This window comes from Mesoplodon mirus, assembly GCF_964341445.2.
Source record: "Mesoplodon mirus genome assembly, chromosome: 7".
NCBI lineage: Eukaryota > Metazoa > Chordata > Mammalia > Artiodactyla > Ziphiidae > Mesoplodon > Mesoplodon mirus.
In genome coordinates this window covers 78,986,197-79,009,754 of record NC_138983.1, presented here as the reverse complement: position 1 = coordinate 79,009,754, position 23,558 = coordinate 78,986,197, and the positions used below count along the sequence as shown (strand labels likewise).

The 23,558-nt window shown below is 46.0% G+C and overlaps 1 protein-coding gene across 1 annotated transcript in view; it reads right to left on the bottom strand.

Annotated features, from left to right (window-relative positions):
* Window positions 1-5,277: 5,277 nt before the first annotated feature.
* Window positions 5,278-23,558, bottom strand: part of LOC309808826 (BCL-6 corepressor-like) — a gene marked incomplete at its 5' end in the record, with an annotated part of 30,651 nt that continues 12,370 nt past the window's right edge. Inside the window, 9 exon segments of the mRNA XM_082629400.1 lie at window positions 5,278-6,086; window positions 13,563-13,719; window positions 13,884-13,961; window positions 14,397-14,542; window positions 15,692-15,858; window positions 20,746-21,009; window positions 21,228-21,409; window positions 21,991-22,233; window positions 22,674-22,919. Of these exon segments, the coding sequence (XP_082485526.1) occupies window positions 5,795-6,086; window positions 13,563-13,719; window positions 13,884-13,961; window positions 14,397-14,542; window positions 15,692-15,858; window positions 20,746-21,009; window positions 21,228-21,409; window positions 21,991-22,233; window positions 22,674-22,919 (1,775 nt within the window). The 3' untranslated portion in view covers window positions 5,278-5,794.

The following is a 23,558-nucleotide window of genomic DNA, read 5'->3' as shown; positions in this document are numbered from 1 at the left end:
CAATTACAGAACTGAAGAATAACTGTGTATAACCTATGAGCAAAAAGCATCACAAAATGAATCTCAGTTCATAATTAGCAAGGGCGGCAGGGGCATGTAAACCTCACAAGCAAAACCTGGTGGAGCTCAGAAATGCACTGCATTCTTTTGATCATGATCTTCAGCTCCAAATCACACTTGAAACTAGTTCAAAGGGGAAAACAAAATAGAAGAAATGTAATAACTGTTAGTTTTAGAGGAAAAAAAGACAAGTCTAAGAGGATACAAATAATAAAAACTTTCAACAATGTGTGAATAGAGAATACATACTAAAAACCTATCATGAAAGTATGATGGTCAAGAACCCTCGCAGTAAAAGGTCAGACAAAAGCCAGAAAAACTGATCATGAATTCTAGTAGTTCTGGGGCTGAACAACCTACTCATTTAAACCAAAGGGATCATCACTAAAGCACAGGGATTAAAAAATATTACATGAAAGGAAACTATCAGGAGTCTTTTGTTTAAGTGTTGTGTGGACCATCACATTAAAATAACTGGAGTCTTTCAACACCCCCATGACACACAGAAATAGCAAGTCAGACATACGGATCTGACAGGATATGATACAACCCTTACAAACTCTCACTACAGAAGAATGGACACAGGGTATAATTAACCAAATAGCCAAATTAATACAAACAGCCAGTAAACCTCACCAGCCAATCAAATGAATACAAAATAAAACAAAGTGTGGTTATTCTCCTATCAGATGAAGCCAAGATTCTGTAAGAAAAGCCTTTAAATAATGTCTATACCCTTTGGATCCAACAACTCTCTTCTAAGAATTTAACCAAAAGAAACAGTCAGAGATATAGGTAAGGATATATATCAGAGTACTATTTGTAACTGAAAAACTGGATAAAGCTTATATACAAGAATGGATAAGCTATGTGCACTGTGGCATATTCATATAATGGAATACTGAACAATCACAAAAAATGATGTAGGAGATGCAAATTTACTGACTTGCTAAAATGCTCATACTAAATTAATTGAAAAAAGTTATAAAATTGGGAGTAATCCCACTTGCATAGAAAATGGAGAGGTACTCATTTTTGTAGTTTTACATTTTTTTACAAGTGCTACAGGCCAGTGTTTGTGAGAGGCAGGCTTCACATCTACTGTTGGGGTGGACTACAAATTGGCATAGCCTTTCTGGGTGGTAATTTGGCCATGTGTATCAAATGTCTTAAAAATAGGTCACACTTAGTCATTCCACTTGTAGTACCTTATTCTACAGAAGTAATCCCGATGGACACAGAGATGTATATACAACGTATTCACATTGTTTCTGACAGGGAAAAGCAAACTGTCTAAATAGAATTGCAAAGAATTGATTAAACTATGGGACATCAATACGACGCAATACTACATGATACATCATTAAGTGAAAAAAGCAGGAATATGAAATAGCAAGTATACTACAATTCTATTTTTGTAATCCCTAAGTGTACATATATATTTGTAGAAAAAAAAAAGACTGAAAGTATATACACCAAAATGAACAGTGATTATATCTGGGTATTAAAATGATAGGTAATTGTTCTCTTGTTACTCTGTATTTTCTATAAAGGATATATGCAACTCTTAGAGAAAGTGTAAAAGCAAAATAAAAGCTATCAGTAAAATGAGGCTTAAAAAAACCTATCACAATAGTATCATGCCAAAAGCTAAGCATATTAAAAATTCAATATTTTCAATTTTAGAATTTCCCTCTAAGCCATAAATCCTCACTAAGAGATTCTGCCAAAGCACTTGCACCCAGGTCACCAATGAGCGGGTTGCAGTTCAGAGTGATGCGCCTCAAACCAGCCATGCAGTCAAGATCACGTCTCCTGGAATGAAGACTCTCAGCCCAGGTTTCTTCATGCCTTCTGGTAGTCTGATACTTCAAAGATTTAATGGGATGAAATTAAGATGCTTGAATAAGGAAACAGGGTGTGCCTGAGTATGGCTTATTCTGTCAGAGATTTACACACACACACAGATCAAGCATATATGCCAGGAGCATCAACCTGAGAAATTCAACAGTCACTTCTGGTTTACGAGTCCAGTGACCCAGATTCTGCTCGGTCAGTGATTAGATTCTAGCCACTGCATTTCCTGTTTCTGAACACTTACGTAAAGTTGGACAACTCAATTACAGTCTATGAATTATTTTCCTTATCTTCTAAGTCAGGGAATTGGTTCTAAATTCTATCTTTGCTGAGGCCCTATATTTCATCATCCTGTCCTCCAATGGCCTCCAAACACCTCACTGGGCAAACCATAAGAAAACTTTTTAATATGCATCTTATTTATTAACAAATTATATACACAAAGTTCCATACATAGAATTTATGTACATGATAAACTACACAGATTTTTAAAAATAATACAAAGGTAAAAATGTTCTCATATTTTCTTTTCCTAACTCCTAAGGCATTATTTTGTTTTACTTATTTTTTATAAAGATTTATTTATTTATTTGCTTGTTTGTTTGTTTGGCTGTGCCGGGTCTTTAGTTGCAGCATGCCGGATCTTTTAGTTGTGGCATGTGGGCTCTTAGTTATGGCAGGCACGTGGGATCTAGTTCCTTGAGCAGGGATCGAACCCAAGACCCCTACATTGGGAGCACATAGTGTTAACTGCTGGACCGCCAGGGAAGTCTCAAGCATTATTTAAAAAACTATATTTACAAAATGTAGCTCACATGCTACCTAGGGTGTGCACACAAGCTTTAGAGGCCTGGACTATGCAGAGCCAGTTTGATGTGCCTTGGGGAAATAATGGTTTGACATTTAAGCAAAAGTACTGTCTTGAAGACATTCAATTCTTTATATTCATAAAGTAAATTTTGGTAACAGGGAACACTGACTGTAAATGAAAAAAGTCTTATTACATTCCTGAAAAAGTAAAAGACTCAAAGTGCCTTTGTTACTCTAAAAGGAAAATCATTAGTGTCATTTTTCTATTAACAATAACTTATTAAAGCTCCAAGCAGAAACAACAGCAATCACTTACACAGTGCTTAGTATGTGCCAGGCACTATTTATACAAATAAGTGCATTTAAACCTCATAATGAGGCATAGAGGTTAAGTGATTTGCCCATGGTCACTAGCTATGAAATGGGAGAAAGGGACTTTGAACCTAGGCCATTTGGCTTCCGCACCCAAGTTCCTGACTGTTTTCTACCTCAGGGGTCAATGGACTTGCCCTGTATAGGCTCAAAGAATTTTTCAATTTTTAAAATCTAAATTTAAACATTTCCAGATTTGTGGGCTATACAGTTTCTGTTGCAACTACTCTGCCCCACTGGTGTAGGGTGAAAGGAGCCACAACTACCATGTAAACAATGGGTGCGACTCTGTTCCAGAAAAACTTCCTTTACAAAGCCAGGCGACGGGCTGGATCTGGCCCACCAGCCAGAGTTTACCTATCCCTGATCTGCACCATCAAACTATTAAAAAGCCTTCATGTCAAATTATTAACTAACTTTAGGCCTAAATACAGTCATTATAACTATAACCACTGTAAAGTTGTTAAGGCATTATTTTAAAAACTGTATTTACAAATTGCTGATGTACTGACTTTTATTAGTTTAAAAACTACAACAGCTAATAAACACTTGATTCATTTAAGTCTTGAAGACTAGAATGGCATAGTTTCTTCACAGTATTACAATAAAAGTTTTCAGTAAAAAAACATACATAAAAGTATTATTAGGTATTATATATTAAATCTCTTATTTCTAAAATTAAGTGGACTATCTTTACTAAATGGTAGAATCCCAAACTGAAAACTGGTCATATTCTTTCAGCAAAATGAAAGCTACGCTCACATGTATCAAAAGACAAAAATTAGGGCTTCCCTGGTGGCACAGTGGTTGAGAGTCCGCCTGCCAATGCAGGGGACATGGGTTCGTGCCCCGGTCCGGGAAGATCCCACATGCCGCGGAGCGGCTAGGCCCGTGAGCCATGGCCACTGAGCCTGCGCGTCCAGAGCCTGTGCTCCGCAACGGGAGAGGCCACAACAGTACCACACACACACACACAAAAGACAAAAATTAACTGCCCTCTGTATCAATATATTAATGTGTTTCAATCACATATGTTTTCATGAAAGTTTAAACATAAAATCACCTTTAAGATCTAGGCCATGGGATCTGCTCCATGCCATGTCAGAACACACCCCGTTAAGTTTACTTAACTTGTCTTAAGTGTGATAGAATTCTTTATACCTTGACAAATAACTAAAAGGAAAAAAAAAAAAAACCCACACACACAATAAGATGAAGAGCCTATACATTTGTCAATCTTGACTTATTTGTTTTTCTTGAGTCAGTTGGAGGTTTATAGCCACATTCTCAAAATCATTAACTACAATCTTCCCAAACAGGTAATTGACGAACAGATGCATTCTAAAACTTGTCCGTAACAAAGCGCTATTCCAGTTTACAGCAACAGTTTAATTCTACTTAGATACTAAAACTGAATACACTGAATACTGCAAACATTATTCCCAACCACTCAGCAAGGTACTACATACCTTTTCAGATATAGGGAAAAAAAGAAAAAGCATACGATTCTTCCTATTTTCATTTCCAAAGATACATCCCAATCTTAATGATCAATCAGCGATTTAAACGTCAACTGTAAACCCAGTATACTGCTGCTATGCAGTGTACTAGAGCAAGAGAAGAGAGAGGACCTCAAACCCTCTGTTCCCTCAAATTCAAAGGCAGGCTTCCTGACCCCTCCAGACCACTACTGGACACAGGGAAGGCACACTAATGTTTCAGGACCCCAACCAACAGTCACCTGCTTTGTGATTACTTCCATGACACACCCTCACCAACACCACTGAGTTTGCTTCTCCTACGGGACGTTACATGTATTTACTATTTTAACACATACCACAGTGCATCATAATTATGATTGCAGATAGATGTTCTAACAATTGAAAGAGAATGATGACTTTTTTGCTCTTTACATCTTGCTATTTCCCGTCCCATAATATTTCTTGAAGCGAAACCATAAAATATAGACAAACACAAAAAACAGAAAATATACAAAACGTGTGCTTTGCACCTTAACGCAAACTTAAGTAAAATTAGTTCTGACAGTATCCAGCATGACAAACTTCCATGGTACAAACGAGAATGGACCAAGGTTTGAGCAGGTACAGGAGACAATCCAGGCATGAACAACACCAAGGCAAGGTAGACAGGAAGTAACATGGTGTGTAGGAAATCACGAGACCAGTCTGATGGGAAGAGACTTAAACAAGACTGAAACTCACTTTCTAAACCTCCATCTCCAACTGGACAATTCGCAGGACACAGGTGCACCAAAGTGGCCAATTTATTCAATCCCTTTAATATGGAGGAAGAGTTTAAAATTTTACTGGTTTAATTTGCCCCAAAAGCAACTCTCAACAGTTATGGCCTCTGTCGTCGGAGCTTTGTATGAAATTAAGTCAAAGTGTGGAGCTCCTTTGCCTTTTTTTTTTCTCCTTAAAAAAGAAAAGAAACAATTGTTCCGAGTAAAAACAAACATATTCCGAAGCATGTGTACATTGAAAAGTAAAGAAACTTTATTAACAACTTCATAAAAACTGACTTAAAATTTTAAAAAGAAAAAAACATGTTTTGAAGTCCTTCCGACTGGAGTCGTGTCTCATAGTGTCCTTTCTTTACAGAAATAGTCGTATTAGGACACATACGCACAAGGATTAACACCATGACACACTGTACACGGCGGGCCCCGGCGAGCTCACCAGTCGTCGTCTGAGTCCAGGTCTCTGGGGAGGATCCACTCCACGGATGAGCCCAGCAGAGTCTGAAGCTCGTTCGTGAACTCCACCAGATCTAAGAGCTCCTTACTTTCTGGATTACAGGACTCCAGGTCTTTGGGGCAAGAGAATAAGAGACTTGCTGACACTTGCCGGCAGAACTCGGCCTCCGCGATGGTGACGATTTTCACATTTGGGAAATTGCAGCGGAATATGCAGGAGGACATTTGCAGTTTCTTGAGCAGGTCTGAGAGCAACAGCCAGTTACGAGGCCTACACAAGAGAAAGGACAGTGGTTTGAGTTTCCGGCAAAATTAGAGGCGCTCCCAACTATGAACTACCCGTCTCCTGGCGGGGAAAGGGCCTGCTACTTCCACTTTGATTACCCCACCCCCACCCCACTTCTCACTGTCCTTAGAAGGTCTACTTCTTCTTCTTTTTCTTTTTAAATTTTATTTATTTATTTATTTTTGGCTGCGTTGGGCCTGTTGCTGCGCACGGGCTTTCTCTAGTTGTGGCTCGCGGGCTCTAGAGCGCAGGCTCAGTAGCTGTGGCGCATGGGCTTAGTTGCTCCGTGGCATGTGGGATCTTCCAAGACCAGGGCTCGAACCTGTGTCCCCTGCACTGGCAGGCGGATTCTTAACCACTGTGCCACCAGGGAAGCCCGGAAGATCTACTTCTAGCGGGGGAACTCTGGACTCATGTGCATGTGTTAAGAGGCCACCTAGGGAGTTCGGGGGTAAGATGGCGGAAGAGTAAGACGCGGAGATCACCTTCCTCCCCACGGATACACCAGAAATACAGCTACACGTGGAACAACTCCTACAGAACACCTACTGAACGCTGGCAGAAGACCCCAGACCTCCCAAAAGGCTCGCCCCGCACTCCGTGCCCCTCCCTCCCGCCCGGCCTGAGTGAGCCAGAGTCCCCGAAGAGGCTGCTCCTTTAACCCTGTCCTGCCTGAGCGAAGAACAGACGCCCTCCGGCGACCTACACGCAGAGGCGGGGCCAAATCCAAAGCTGAGACCCGGGAGCTGTGAGAACAAAGAAGAGAAAGGGAAACCTCTCCCAGCAGCCTCAGAAGCAGCGGATTAAAGCTCCACAATCAACTTGATGTACCCTGCATCTGTGGAATACATGAATAGACAACACATCATCCCAAATTGAGGAGCCCGGAGTCAGTGCTGTGCCTCTGAGGTGGGAGAGCCAACTTCAGGACACTGGTCCACAAGAGACCTCCCAGCTCCACATAATATCAAACGGCAAAAATCTTCCAGAGATCTCCATCTCAACACCAGCACCCAGCTTCACTCAACGACCAGCAAGCTACAGTGCTGGACACCCTATGCCAAACAACTAGCAAGACAGGAACACAACGCCACCCATTAGCAGAGAGGTGGCCTAAAATCATAAAAAGTCCGCAGACACCCCAAAACACACCACCAGACGTGGACCTGCCCACCAGAAAGACAAGATCCAGCCTCATCCACCAGAACACAGGCACTAGTCCCCTGCACCAGGAAGCCTACACAACCCACTAAACCAACCTTAGCCACTGGGGACAGACACCAAAAACAACGGGAACTACGAACCTGCAGCCTGCAAAAAGGAGGCCCCAAACACAGTAACATAAGCAAAATGAGAAGACAGAAAAACACACAGCAGGAGAAGGAGCAAGATAAAAACCCACCAGATCTAACAAATGAAGAGGTAATAGGCAGTCTACCTGAAAAAGAATTCAGAATAATGATGGTAAAGATGATCCAAGATTCTATTTCCCAGATCCAAAATCTTGGAAATAGAATAGACAAAATGCAAGAAACAGTTAACAAGGACCTAGAAGAACTAAAGATGAATCAAGCATCGATTAAAAACACAATACATGAAATAAAAAATACTCTAGATGGGATCAATAGCAGAATAACTGAGGCAGAAGAACGGATAAGTGAGGTGGAAGATAAAATAGTGGAAATAACTGCTGCAGAGCAAAATAAAGAAAAAAGAATGAAAAGAACAGAGGACAGTCTCAGAGACCTCTGGGACAACATTAAACGCACCAACATTCGAATTATAGGGGTTCCAGAAGAAGAAGAGAAAAAGAAAGGGACTGAGAAAATATTTGAAGAGATTATAGTTGAAAACTTCCCTAATATGGGAAAGGAAATAGTTAATCAAGTCCAGGAGGCACAGAGAGTCCCATACAGAATAAATCCAAGGAGAAATACGCCAAGACACATATTAATCAAACTGTCAAAAATTAAACACAAAGAAATCATATTAAAAGCAGCAAGGCAAAAACAACAAATAACACACAAGGGAATCCCCATCAGGATAACAGCTGATCTCTCAGCAGAAACTCTACAAGCCAGAAGGGAGTGGCAGGACATACTTAAAGTGATGAAGGAGAAAAACCTGCAACCAAGATTACTCTACCCAGCAAGGATCTCATTCAGATTTGATGGAGAAATTAAAACGTTTACAGACAAGCAAAAGCTGAGAGAATTCAGCACCACCAAACCAGCTTTACAACAAATGCTAAAGGAACTTCTCTAGGCAAGAAACACAACAGAAGGAATATACCTACAATAATGAACCCAAAACAATTAAGAAAATGGGAACAGGAACATACATATCAATAATTACCTTAAATGTAAATGGACTAAATGCTCCCACCAAAAGACACAGATTGGCTGAATGGATACAAAAACAAGACCCATATATATGCTGTCTACAAGAGACCCACTTCAGACCTAGAGACACATACAGACTGAAAGTAAGGGGATGGAAAAAGATATTCCATGCAAATGGAAACCAAAAGAAAGCTGGAGTAGCAATTCTCATATCAGACAAAATAGACTTTAAAATAAAGACTACTAGAAGAGACAAAGAAGGACACTACCTAATGATCAAGGGATCGATCCAAGAAGAAGATATAACAATTGTAAATATTTATGCACCCAACATAGGAGCACCTCAATACATAAGGCAAATACTAACAGCCATAAAAGGAGAAATTGACAGTAACACACTCATAGTAGGGGACTTTAACACCCCACTTTCACCAATGGACAGATCATCCAAAATGAAAATAAATAAGGAAACACAAGCTTTAAATGATACATTAAACAAGATGGACTTAATTGATATTTATAGGACATTCCATCCAAAAACAACAGAATACACATTTTTCTCAAGTGCTCATGGAACATTCCCCAGGATAGATCATATCTTGGGTCACAAATCAAGCCTTGGTAAATTTAAGAAAATTGAAATTGTATCAAGTATCTTTTCTGACCACAATGCTATGAGACTAGATATCAATTACAGGAAAAGATCTGTAAAAAATACAAACACATGGAGGCTAAACAATACACTACTTAATAACGAAGTGATCACTGAAGAAATCAAAGAGGAAATTAAAAAATACCTAGAAACAAATGACAATGGAGACACGACGACCCAAAACCTATGGGATGCAGCAAAAGCAGTTCTAAGAGGGAAGTTTATAGCAATACAATCCCACCTTAAGAAACAGGAAACATCTCGAATAAACAACCTAACCTTGCACCTAAAGCAATTAGAGAAAGAAGAACAAAAACATCCCAAAGTTAGCAGAAGGAAAGAAATCATAAAAATCAGATCAGAAATAAATGAAAAAGAAATGAAGGAAACGATAGCAAAGATCAATAAAACTAAAAGCTGGTTCTTTGAGAAGATAAACAAAATTGATAAACCATTAGCCAGACTCATCAAGAAAAAAAGGGAGAAGACTCAAATCAATAGAATTAGAAATGAAAAAGGAGAAGTAACAACTGACACTGCAGAAATACAAAAGATCATGAGAGATTACTATAAGCAACTCTATGCCAATAAAATGGACAACCTGGAAGAAATGGACAAATTCTTAGAAATGCACAACCTGCCGAGACTGAACCAGGAAGAAATAGAAAATATGAACAGACCAATCACAAGCACTGAAATTGAAACTGTGATAAAAAATCTTCCAACAAACAAAAGCCCAGGACCAGATGGCTTCACAGGCGAATTCTATCAAGCATTTAGAGAAGAGCTAACACCTATCCTTCTGAAACTCTTCCAAAATATAGCAGAGGGAGGAACACTCCCAAACTCATTCTACGAGGCCACCATCACCTTGATACCAAAACCAGACAAGGATGTCACAAAGAAAGAAAACTACAGGCCAATATCACTGATGAACATAGATGCAAAAATCCTCAACAAAATACTAGCAAACAGAATCCAACAGCACATTAAAAGGATCATACACCATGATCAAGTGGGGTTTATTCCAGGAATGCAAGGATTCTTCAATATACGCAAATCAATCAACGTGATACACCATATTAACAAATTGAAGGAGAAAAACCATATGATCATCTCAATAGATGCAGAGAAAGCTTTCGACAAAATTCAACACCCATTTATGATAAAAACCCTGCAGAAAGTAGGCATAGAGGGAACTTTCCTCAACATAATAAAGGCCATATATGACAAACCCACAGCCAGCATCGTCCTCAATGGTGAAAAACTGAAACCATTTCCACTAAGATCAGGAACAAGACAAGGTTGCCCACTCTCACCACTCTTATTCAACCTAGTTTTGGAAGTTTTAGCCACAGCAATCAGAGAAGAAAAGGAAATAAAAGGAATCCAAATTGGAAAAGAAGAAGTAAAGCTGTCACTGTTTGCAGATGACATGATACTATACATAGAGAATCCTAAAGATGCTACCAGAAAACTACTAGAGTTAATCAATGAATTTGGTAAAGTTGCAGGATACAAAATTAATGCACAGAAATCTCTGGCATTCCTATATACTAATGATGAAAAATCTGAAAGTGAAATCAAGGAAACACTCCCATTTACCATTGCAACAAAAAGAATAAAATATCTAGGAATAAACCTACCTAAGGAGACAAAAGACCTGTATGCAGAAAATTATAAGACACTGATGAAAGAAATTAAAGATGATACAAATAGATGGAGAGATGTACCATGTTCTTGGATTGGAAGAATCAACATTGTGAAAATGACTCTACTACCCAAAGCAATCTACAGATTCAATGCAAGCCCTATCAAACTACCACTGGCATTTTTCACAGAACTAGAACAAAAAATTTCAAAATTTGTTTGGAAACACAAAAGACCCCGAATAGCCAAAGCAATCTTGAGAACGAAAAATGGAGCTGGAGGAATCAGGCTCCCTGACTTCAGACTATACTACAAAGCTACAGTAATCAAGACAGTATGGTACTGGCACAAAAACAGAAAGATAGATCAATGGAACAGGATAGAAAGCCCAGAGATAAACCCACGGACATATGGTCACCTTATCTTTGATAAAGGAGGCAGGAATGTACAGTGGAGAAAGGACAGTCTCTTCAATAAGTGGTGTTGGGAAAACTGGACAGGTACATGTAAAAGTATGAGATTAGATCACTCCCTAACACCATACACAAAAATAAGCTCAAAATGGATTAAAGACCTAAATGTAAGGCCAGACACTATCAAACTCTTAGAGGAAAACATAGGCAGAACACTCTATGACATAAATCACAGCAAGATCCTTTTGGACCCACCTCCTAGAGAAATGGAAATAAAGACAAAAATAAACACATGGGACCTAATGAAACTTCAAAGCTTTTGCACAGCAAAGGAAACCATAAACAAGACCAAAAGACAACCCTCAGAATGGGAGAAAATATTTGCAAATGAAGCAACGGACAAGGGATTAATCTCCAAAATTTATAAGGAGCTCATGCAGCTCAATAGCAAAAAAACAAACAACCCAATCCAAAAATGGGCAGAAGACCTAAATAGACATTTCTCCACAGAAGATATACAGACTGCCAACAAACACATGAAAGGATGCTCAACATCTTTACTCATTAGAGAAATGCAAATCAAAACTACAATGAGATATCATCTCACACCAGTCAGAATGGCCATCATCAAAAAATCTAGAAACAATAAATGCTGGAGAGGGTGTGGAGAAAAGGGAACCCTCTTGCACTGCTGGTGGGAATGTGAATTGGTACAGCCGCTATGGAGAACGGTATGGAGGTTCCTTAAAAAACTACAAATAGAACTACCATATGACCCAGCAATCCCACTACTGGGCATATACCCTGAGAAAACCATAATTCAAAAAGAGACATGTACCAAAATGTTCATAGCAGCCCTATTTACAATAGCCTGGAGATGGAAACAACCTAAGTGTCCATCATCGGATGAATGGATAAAGAAGATGTGGCACATATATACAATGGAATATTACTCAGCCTTAAAAAGAAATGAAATTGAGCTATTTGTAATGAGGTGGATAGACCTAGAGTCTGTCATACAGAGTGAAGTAAGTCAGAAAGAGAAAGACAAATACCGTATGCTAACACATATATATGGAATTTAAGAAAAAAAATGTCATGAAGAACATAGGGGTAAGACAGGAATAAAGACACAGACCTACTAGAGAATGGACTTGAGGATATGGGGAGGGGGAAGGGTAAGCTGTGACAAAGTGAAAGAGCGGCATGGACATATATACACTACCAAACGTGAGGTAGATAGATAGTGGGAAGCAGCCGCATAGCACAGGGAGATCAGCTCGGTGCTTTGTGACCGCCTGGAGGGGTGGGATAGGGAGGGTGGGAGGGAGAAGCAAAAGGGAGGGGATATGGAAACATATGTATATGTATAACTGATTAAATTTGTTATAAGGCAAAAAAAAAAAAAAAAAAAAAAAAAAGAGGCCACCTAGGGCGGATCAGCCAACTTAGACAAAAGCAGGAGCAGCGCCCCTGAATGAGCCTCGTTGCAGGCCACCCCAGTGCTGCCTTGGCTCTGGTCACAACTCAGGTCACCCCTCTCCAAGTAAGTGCACCCCGTTCTAGTCACTAGGGAAAACCAGTCTGTATGCCAACCCAAGGGAGATGGCAAACACCTCTTTGACCTCTCCTCTCCTCCGGCCCTCACGGAGAGAGCATGAGAAACACTCGAGGTCACCTGGCTTTCCTTTCCTTTCCCACACCTCCAACCCGCCCCTCAATGCTGCCGGGAGTGAGGATTTTTCGAGAAGGGAGGTGGTACAATCCTTCCTGATACCCTGCCACGCTTTATCATCTCTATCCCGAATAGAATGTCACCACAAAGGCAGACACGTTCCCAGCCTCAGAGTCCAAGGAGGATGCTACTCCTTAAGCACCGGGGTCAACACACAGCAGAGCAAGGTCTCCTGATGTGTTCACTCCGAAGGGTTGGTCATGGGGCACAGTGGCCCGACCGTGGGGACAAGACTCGATCTAAGCAAATCTGAAGACACATAAGATCCCAGGTGCCACATACGGCTTTCTCTAATCTTATACGAGAAGAGGGTACACATCAGTATCGTCCCGTGGACCTCACGCGCCTTGGAAGGCCCCTATGGTAGCCGTTTGGGGAGGATCCCTTCCCCAAGAGTTTACTGACTGAAACTGCAATTGCAGTCGCTGACTCCCGTGTCCTTTGGGCTCTAGGGGTGTGTTCCAATGAGGGCAGTTGGCTGGGGAGCCCTCCCACCCCCCAAACTTTTCTGGAAAAGTTCCACTGCATTATGTGAGGTCGGTGGACACTTGGTGAGGAATTCACTCACCCCCCAACCCAGCCACCCTCATCTGCTGAAGGGGATTTCTAACTCCTGCCACCCCACAGAGCAGCTGGGCTGGCTCTCGACCACACGCTGGCCACGCTCACCCCTGAGCGACGGACACCTGGACGTTATAACACGGCAAAAGGGGGTCTTGGGAAAATTCAGATTCCAATAGGTCACCATAGGCCTCGTTGCTGTCATCCTGGTCCTCTGGTCGTGGGGGATTTGCTAAAACATCGTAACCACTTTCATCATCTGGTTCTAAACGGGGGGGCAAACAAGAGAGAGGTCAGTAAGCTGGAGCAAGATTCCAGCTGTTCGCCAAAAAGGACCCTGGAAAAATTCTTTCCCAAGCAAGTCCTGCTCACAGCACCACCCCCACCCCCACCCCCACAAGCCCAACTGAAACGAACAAGCCTGCTCACCACACACACAGCTGCCAGAGAACTCCGAAGAGCAACCGGGGCTACCATCGTCAGGAGCCTGCAGGTTATTTAAACAGTCTGGAGAGAGAGGGGGAGAGAGAGAGAGAAAGAGAAACAAGATAACGCCTGCTGGTAAGAGGCAGATGCTGCTGGAGTTCGGGAACATCTCACGCTGGGGCTGGTGTCACCTCCTGAGAAGTCCCACTGCACACGCCTCCAGGTATCTGACTGAAACCTCCCCACGCGTCCACCCGCCTTCCTGAGGGACTGCCCGCCTCACCGCCCCAGCCTGCCAAACAAAAGCTAGCCTGGCTAGCTAAGAGTTTTCCAGCCCCCCACCTCGCAAAACTCAAAGTATGTATCTCTTCTTTGACAGACTAACGTTGGGCCGCTTTTCCCAGTAAAGGGTCACTTAGAGTAAACGGGGGGTGGGGGTAGGGGGAACCCAGGTGAAAGGCTGTGAAGTCACCGTCTAGATGCTTGAACAAGACCGTGTCTTGACCTCTGCCGTACCTGTTAAGAACTTCTCCAGAAGTTCGCTGTGGTTCACTTTCTTGATGGTTCTACCTGAGTACGTAGCCAGGGTAGGATCAGCACCGTAGGAGAGGAGCAAGCGGACAATTTCGAGATGATCATTCTTGACAGCATCGTGGAGAGGCCTAGGAGAGGTGCGGGGGATTACACCTGTGCACGCGACGCTTGCTTCTAAGGACACGGGGCAAAATCGAGCGTGTGTGGCCAAGCCTCGTAGGCGCACTATTTCACCGAGGAGGTGAGTGTACGGTCGCTGCGACAAATTACTCTGTTATTTCAACACATAACCCTTTACGGGACAGGTGAAGGGACCATCTCAGGCCTAATTCTTCAATGCAAATCTCTCTTAATGCATGGCCCAAGGAGGAACTCAGGCCACGATGAAAACGTTTCCAATGAACTTAAATAGTGACAGACTGTAAGAAGGTAACATACGGCGGGCTGGGGGGAAGAACCCCAGCACCACGGAAGCAGATACGACAAGCCATTGTTACACCATTACAAACAAAACCCAAAAAGTGCAGTTTGTAAAAGAAACTAGGGGCAAAGTGGAACCTCTCCTGAAACCAATTTGGAGATGAGTGATCAACCCTTTCGCCCAGAAGCAGTCGACAGGCAGGGCGAGTTCTCAGGAGGATACAGAGTCCTCCTGCTCGTGTCCGCTGGGGTCAGGAACACTGTCCACAGTCCCATCCAGAAAGGATGCTATTTGGAAACCATGAACCACCAAATACCTTACAGTTTTGCTCATTTTATGACCGTCAGGAAAGCCCCAGTGCCCTGCCTCGTGGTGGCATCCCAGGTACAACCAGAAGATGCTTGGGCTGACTCAGACCTGGGCCTCTGGCCAATAAACCGAGGTCAAGGACAGAGTGGGGGCCAGGCCCGGGGATGTGGGTGGACACGGCAGGTCCTATCAAGCCAGTTGCCACTGGACCTGTCTGTACTCCTGCAACTTTCAACTCACATATATGTTCAAGATTGAGATTCAACAGACGCTGGTGGAGAGTCCAGGGTCTTAAAAGAGAACACCCCTGATTATTCATGCAGGCTCAACATTTTCAGGGACTTCTGTCCATAAGAGCGTCACAGAGTTTTAAAGTTCTATGTAAATTTGCCAGAAAGATCTGTCCGATTCCATTCTAGAGGACTCCGCCACCAGTGTGCTTACATGGCACTCACTCTCTATCTTTCCTTCTGGGGTTCCCTGCACACCCTAAGAACCACTGCCTATGCCCCAACAGGGCCAGGCCAAGAGCAAGACCGCCACTGACCCGGTTCCATCCTGGGCACTGCAGTTGACATCGGCGCCATATTCAAGGAGGTGTCGTACGATGTTGAGCCAACCTCTTGCACAAGCCTCGTGCAGGGCACAGTAACCCGCGTTGTCGCGGTGGTTCACATCACAAATCTTGTTCTCCAGGCAGTACAAGACCACTTCCTACGGGGAGAGGAGAGGAGAGGAGAGGAGATACCATCAGACCACGATACAGTGAACCTTGTAAGCGTGACCTCCCCATAGCTTGGCGGTGCCCACTTTCAAAGGCATACATCCTCGGGGCCAAAAGCCCACCATGGCGCGGGCAGGCGGCAGGCATCCTGGTGGGGGGCGAGAGTGCGTGAGAAGGGCTTGGAGATGCAGACAGTGTTGTCTAAGGCTCTGCTGCACCAGTGGCCTGGCCATGGGCAAGTTACCCTTGAACTTCTCCAAGCTTCCACAGGGCTGCTGAGAGGACGCATTCGGATAGCGATGAAAGCCCTCAGCCCAGGGGCCGACGTGACCAGTACAGAGGTGTCACGGCTGCTAACATCTTAGATGACACATTGCCAAGCACAGACCATTCTCACTTGATGGGTCTGTTCGGTCAGTGGCAGTGGACGATAACACAAGTTTAGATAAAAGTATGGATGACCAACACTTAAAGAGAGCTTAAATCAGCCGGAGAACATTCCCCAGCTTAGAGAAGCAGGGACACCCAGGTCAGCTACATCCTCGCGCCCCTTGTTAAGACCCCAAATCAGAACCTGGGCCTCAGATGCTCTTGTCTGTACGTTAAGTAGAGTTAAAGAGAAGCTCTCTCCCTCCATCCTCGAGGAATGACACAAAATGCCTCCAATAACCCCACCCTCTATTTTGCCTCACTCCACCCTCTCGAGTAAATATGAAAATTTTAGACTGATTCTGCCCCAAGTTAATGACAGGAACCTGATACACCACAGGCTGCAACCTCCACATTTCAAGAATCAAATAAAACGTTCACCCCCCCACCCCCCACCCCGGAGATGTTCTGTGTCAACACTGTGCATTAGAATCACTGTTATTAACCTTCTTTCTTTGGCTTGTTAAAATATTAATATGAACCACTCCCAGTAAGCAGAGCAGGAACTTATTCAATGTTTTATTACCTTAAGAAAGTTTTCAGACACATCGAAAGCATTTGCCACCAGAAAACACGTTATACTTTTTATACTGGGTAAGTCGTGCCCAGCAGAGAGCCGGCAGGTTCTGAGAGCTGGGAGTAGGCAGAACGTGCATGTGGCCCAACACATGGTCTGCAGGGTAAGGGGGGATGCGATGGGGTCAGAACAGGCCTCCTTGTGACATCTCTCAGGTAACTCATCTGTTAAACCCAAAAAGGGCGTCATTCTAGCCGCCCATAAGTGCGAGATGGGTTCTGTAAAACCTTTTATGCCCTTTGGAGGACACGCCAATCAAAGGTGACCACTCACTTGGGAGCGAACTAGAATGTTCCATTTGCTTACCACGTGAACCCAATGGGGCATGCTGGTAAACCTGGCCATCGGTGCCCTGTTACTTCGGGTCACTGCAGCAGCTCCCTTCCAAAACAAGAGGAGGAAGACAAAAGGCACGCCCATGAATGCGTTTCTCCGTTTACATCCCAACCTGCCAGAAAGCCCACAATCCTCTGGGCTCCCAGGCCACCTGCCCCGAGCCCTGGTATCCAGGATACCGCATGAAGCTGCTGCGCTTTTAGCAGGCCCTCACTAGCCAGACTTGAGTGGACGGCTGCAAGCTAATGAGTTGTGTGCCCCAGCCAGGGAGAGGCCCTGTCACGTGGCTCTGGGATCAGGTCTGAAGGCCACCAACTGCTGTGCACACATCAATTTACTCAACCCAGGGTTTATTTGCTGTGACAATCATGGCCTTCGCCTGGAAACCTTCATCACTACTAGGGCAGATTCAAGGGTACCTAGAAATGAAAGGCCGTCCAAGCTGGTGGGTAAGTCAACTCTCTTCTCCTGGAAGATGGCAGCAAAGGCAGCAGTAGCCCCACGGCCAGGTCAGACTTTTGGCCACGGGCTGTCCTAACTCAACCACGTTGATCCCACTATTTACACAGTGGTTCCCATTCCCCCAGATGAGGACGTCTTCTGTCACCCACAGGAACCCAGGAGATAGCAGGAAAGGAAGGTAGTACTATCCTCATTCAACACTTGGAAACTGAGGCCCAGAGATATTAAACCCCAAGTTCAATTAACATGAAGTACTAGACCTATAACTCAGGTCTTTGGTACCTGGTCAGCTGGGAAGATTCAAAAGGCCCAAGAGGGCCCCAGTTAGAGGGATGCAATCCAGCTGTGACGAGCATCCCACAGGCCTTCTCTGTTGGGGGTCAAGTGGGCTAACTACACTCTCCTAGCTAGGAGGGTGATGGCCTCTAAATGGATGGCGACCATCGCCACCGACACTTTCTCTAACTGAAAGGTGAAGAGGCGGGGCGAGTCTGTCGACGCAACACATTCCTTGGTTTTATTTTCTCCGCTAGAAATAAACGGGAGTGTCCGAAGGGCAGCCCAGCCATTCCCAAGCAAAGTCAAACTGCTTTTGTCGGACAGCTCTCTGTTCAGCGGCTATAAGCCGAATGCCATTACCTGCAAAATGTAACCATAAAGGCCATAAGCCCGACGTTGTTAGTTAATTAAATGCCTCATTAACTTTTTAAAAAAACATGACTTATTCAATTCATAGAAAATTTAATCATCACCGCTAAAGGCACAAGCATGTGGTTGCACACGGGCGTTTTAGCCTAAGAAATAGAAGCCTTTTTCCCAGGAGGGAATGGTTTGAGGTCTTTGGCCACGCAAGTGATCTATTTAACGCGGATCTGAAGCCAGAGTGTGTTTCTAAACTTTCAGAACCAGATTATCATGACATGAAGCTCAGACAGCCTTTATACTGCACATGGTATCTTTGGCTAAGCAGAAGAAAATAACCAAGAATGCTGAAGACAAAACTTCAGGAAAACCCTCCCAAACCACACCCTTATCTGCTTAAGCAAACTGTCCTTCAATTTTAAAAGGTTGAAGCTGCCACATCTCCCAACTGGGCCATCAGCCCAACATTTAAAATTCTGCCCAGAGAAATCCCAGAAAGTTGGATTCAAAGTTGAAAGCGTTCATCTACTTGTCACAATGTTCAGCATCAACACTGGTGATCTGTGGAATCTACATATTGAAATTTACATTTGAAGAAAAAAACAAATCCCACTGTAAACATTCCCAAGGCTTCCTGTGCAATCAAAGGCCAGGTAGCCTAAAAAAGTATGGATCAAGTGCCCCTTGGTCCAGGCCTCAGAGCCACCAAACCAAAATGGAAACTGTCTTAGAGGACCAACGAGGGTCTTTTGACGTCTCTGGTCCCAAAGGGAGGCTGCTGGAAATGATGCCAAGTTCACAGGTGGGGCTCGGAGCCCCGCCCTCCACGGCGGGTGCAGCAGCACCCCGCCACCCCCATCTCCAGCATTTGCTGGAAGCGGGAGTCTACTTTCTCAACCCTAACACAAAAGTTGGGGTTAGGGGTCTCCCCCCCACCTCCAGCGTTTGCTGGAAGCAAGGAGACTATTTTCTCAACCACAGGGGGTCTAGCTCAACACTATGTGCAACATCTGCTCTGTCCTCCCAGGCGCCCGCTCTCAGCTCTTGGGAAACCAACTGGGTGCTCCTTGGACTTCACCTGCAAGTAACTGCGCTAACTACCACAAAGTGCTCTCTAGCTAATGGAGAGGTCTCCAAGAGACGTGTAGATATACACAAGAGCACATTCAACGCACAACAACAACAAAACACCCCCAAACTAAGCATAGCCCTAGTGCTTCCAACTTCCCACCCACAGTCAGGCCTTAGGGCCAAGGCAGGCACACTTCCAAGGGCTCACGGCACTATGGACCGGGGTGGGGGGACACGACGGGAGACGGGGGACAGGGGCACAGAGCTGGCTGAGGGTGTGGGCGCCAGGGCTCCGGGCCAGCCTGGGTCCTGCCACCCCAGTGCTCAGCCACACCTCCACGCTCAGCCTGCTGAACCGCGTTTTACTGTCACCATTCAACTCCCAGAGGGCTGATGCCAGCACAGAAAAATGCCTTTGCCCTGTGGGCTATCACATCACAATTGCTACTGACAAGTATGGTGGGGGAACTGCACAGGGCATCGAGAGGCATCTGTCTCACAGAGGTTTTGAACTGTAAAAAGGGCAATTCCAGTGTGAGCCAGTCTTGCTGAGGAGCGTGGTGGGCTGTGGAGCACTGCTGGATTGCTACCTGTACGGGGATCAGCTAACCCCTCTGAGGCTCAGTTTCCTCATCCGAGAGTGGGCTAGTACTCGTTACTCCCAAGTGAAGATGTTAACAGGGTGAAAGGAGTTACTACAGATCACACGGGCTTAGGCAGATATCAGCTCTCTTTCTGTGTTGCTCTAGCAATAGAGGCTGTCACTGTCATCAGCCGTGCTGGGTTGGGATACAGCAGTGTGGACAGGGAGTTCTGTGCAAGGCTCAACCCCTGCTCCCCGCCCATCAGCCCTCGGCTCCCGTGCCCTCTCAGAAAGAGACTGCTCAGGTCTGCCCCACTCCCACCCCTACTCTGCACAGACACTTCCCACCCGCTACCCCACAGGGGCATCACTCTGCCCCAAACAGCACAAGTTAGTAGAGCTAATAACTACTCTCCTTCTTGCTATTCAGAATCCAAAAGGCTCATTAAAATTCCCCTGGTCGCCAAGCCCTGGGTTAGGTCAGATTTTGTATCAGAGATAAGTGAGCCGGACTGGCCGAAGCAGCCTACCTGCCTGAACGGGAACGGAACATCAGAGAGGCCTGCCTTTCTTTTCACACCACGACTGAACAAGCCACCAAAGAGCCCGCAGTGTGAGCGGGGCCAACGCAAACACCCTGCTGGAACACCCAGCCCAGTCCGCCACATGGAGGGGGCTGGGCTCTGAGACCCGCCCCCCATCCCCAGCCAGTGTGTCCCCCACCCAAGGAGCAGCAGCCGGCGGATCCTAATCCGGGGCACCCACAAGGATGCTCACCTCGTAGCCAAGCCGGGAGGCCTGCTGTAGGAGGGTCTCGCCTGCGTTCTTATTGACAATAAGTCTCCGCGCTTCCGGTGGCATCGGGCGGGACTGGGTGGTCTCTGGAGGGGAGCTTGAGCATGTCAGCTGCGAGACCTGGGAAGATGGTAACAATTGCTGCAAACGGTCCAAGGGCTTCTGGTCCTGCTTGGCCGGCGAAAGATCATAGTCGGAACTGGGCTCAGGCCGCTCCTGAGTGGAGGAAAGCACTTTTCCTCCTCTCTGTCTGAGGGAGGCGGGGCGCGAGGAAGGGGCTGCATTTTTACTCGCTGGAAACTTCACCGCCACCCAGGAGACAGGTCCCCTAGGAAGGGGCAGTGACATTTTTGGGGGAGGGGTTCAGGAAAAGGAAAGCTTTGTCCCCAGAAGCAGAGAAGTAGGCAGGCGGGATGTGCCTGCACAGGCCCGGGGGGCGGGGGAGAGCCAGGGGCAAGAGGTACCTTGCCATCCGCATTGTCCACGTAGGAGTCCCCTGGCAGCGACAAGCCCCGCCTGGGCTCCTGAGGGATCAAATGCTTGGTTTTGCACGGTCGCTTCGCGGATGGTTTCTCGCTGTTGTCGGTGTATTTCTGCGGCAGGGGCGAAGGCTGCCGATCCATTTCTCCGTCCATGCACAGCACATCTGTCAGGGGGAGAAGCAGCGGGCGTTACACAGTTGTAGCCGGTGAGGAAAGAAAAGCCCATTGTTAGCACTGATCGTTGGAGAAGATTCAGTTTTTAAAGATATACCAATTATGTTTTCAAAGCACTAATATTTTAATTATCCCACATTCAACCGGCAAATAGGCTAACCCACGAAACGCCAAATGGCAAGTCGCTTCAAAGGGCCGCAAGACAGGGCAGAAGCCAGCCCTTCGTGCGCTCCCGTCCCCACCCGTGGGGGGCCTGGGTGCTCGGGACAGGGCGACTGGGGACAGCCTGAGGCTGGAATGAGGGCACTGACAAGCGCCCGGGGTCACCCAAGACTTCCCTTCCTGCCCAGCTGCGGGCTGGGTGATGAGGAGCAGCCCAGGAAGTCGAGCTCCCGCCTCACTGTCCATTCCATAAGGAAGTGTGCAGGCTGAAAGGACCTCATGAAGAAAACTCCCCGCTCGCCACACGCTACTCTTGTCAACTTGGATGGCGCTCAGGTCCCCTCCAGGGCCGTTTCCCACAGAGGGCGGGTGATCCACCCTCCAGGAGCGCCCCCCGCCCCGTGCGTACCTTGTTCATTGTCACTGCATTTAAGGGACTCCTCCAACCAGCTTCTGTTGCTTTTGGCCTCTGCCCTTTTCCTGCCAGGTTTCTCTTCGGAGATACTATTGCCCTGGGGGGTGACCGCAGGCTGGACCGCCTGAGTCACTTCCGTCCCGCCCTGCCGGCCAGGTTTGCTCTCTGCTGCCGACACCTGCTGCTCCCGCTGTTCTCTAAGGTGCAGCAAGCGGCGCTGCTTTCTGGGATGGAGCCCTGTTAATTCAATGCACACCTCAGGTTGGTCAGCTCACTATAATGTGGCTCTTCTAAACGGTTAGAGGAACTGTTTGTCATTTCCCTCTCAGGCCAGTCAGCTAATGGAGAAATAACTACAAATTAATGAAGAAGCCCCCCGGGGCGGGGAACAAACTGTCGTACACATCACTAACAGGAGTGGGGGAGGGGAGGGGTGTGGTCACTGTGTTGGCTGGAACTTGTCACCAAGTCTCGGGAGGGGGCCTATTTGCCTTTGGCCACCTTTGGGCTCCAGCCCTGGCACCTGGCTTTGGGGGGGTGGGGGTGGGATGGGGGTGGGGGGTGGGGAGGTGTGAGTGGCTCCCCCCAGGGATCCAGGGTGGGACTGGAACTTTCCACTGCTCCGCTCCAGGACTTCCATAGGGTGCCCTGCGGGCCCGAAGCGAAACCAAGCCCACCTTTGGAGACCCGTCTCGGCTTGGCTTTCAGCAGAGTGTCCTCCGGGAGCACAGTGGTCTCAGTGTGGTTCCTATTGCCAGACACCTTGCGCTTTCTGTTCAGCCTGAGGGTGGGGCTGCGTGACGCGTCCGGGGCCGCCTGGTCGGTGGGGGACTCTCTGGGGGGCTCCGTGTCCATGTCCTCAGGAAGATCACTGTCTTCTGGGGCTTCGAAGGGGTCAGGTTTGCTTCCATCATAACACTCCCCTAGGGGAGGGGAGACAACCCGGAAAGGAGGGAACAAAGGTCACCAGGAGCAGGCAGGACCCCCATGCCCAAGGCAATCTGCTACCAACAGACCACCCCCCTTTGGAGACCCGGGGCCTCACACGCCGGAAGCACAAAACCCTCAGAAAGACGTCCCAAAGGAAGGACAGCTGAACACAACCAGCAAAGAAAGCAGAAAATGAGGCGCGTAGCCCACTCACAATCCATCCTTCAAGGGTCAAGGTGAGGCATCTACACCATCCGTCTATAGGCATGTGAGATCACTCCCTAACTGCTTAACTCTCCAAGGTGGCTTACTGTTAAAGGGGGGGTGAGTGACCTCACAGTAAGAGCCAACCAATCAGGGCAGAGCTACAAATGACTATGGAAACAGCTGCTAGTCAACAAAAAAGGCTGATGTCATCAAGAGACCAAATAGCCCCCAACTGCCATCTACACAGACATAGCACCAATGTTCACTTGGGTCAGCAGGGGCGAGGGTGAAGAAAAAGGGTAGGGAAAGAATGGTGGGAGGCTGGGAAGCTGGGGAGACCAAGGCAAGAGGAGCCTGGCAAAGGGAAAGGAAAGGCTTCCTGGTGCACACACAAGGGTCAAGGGCAATTTCAAAGAACTCAACCA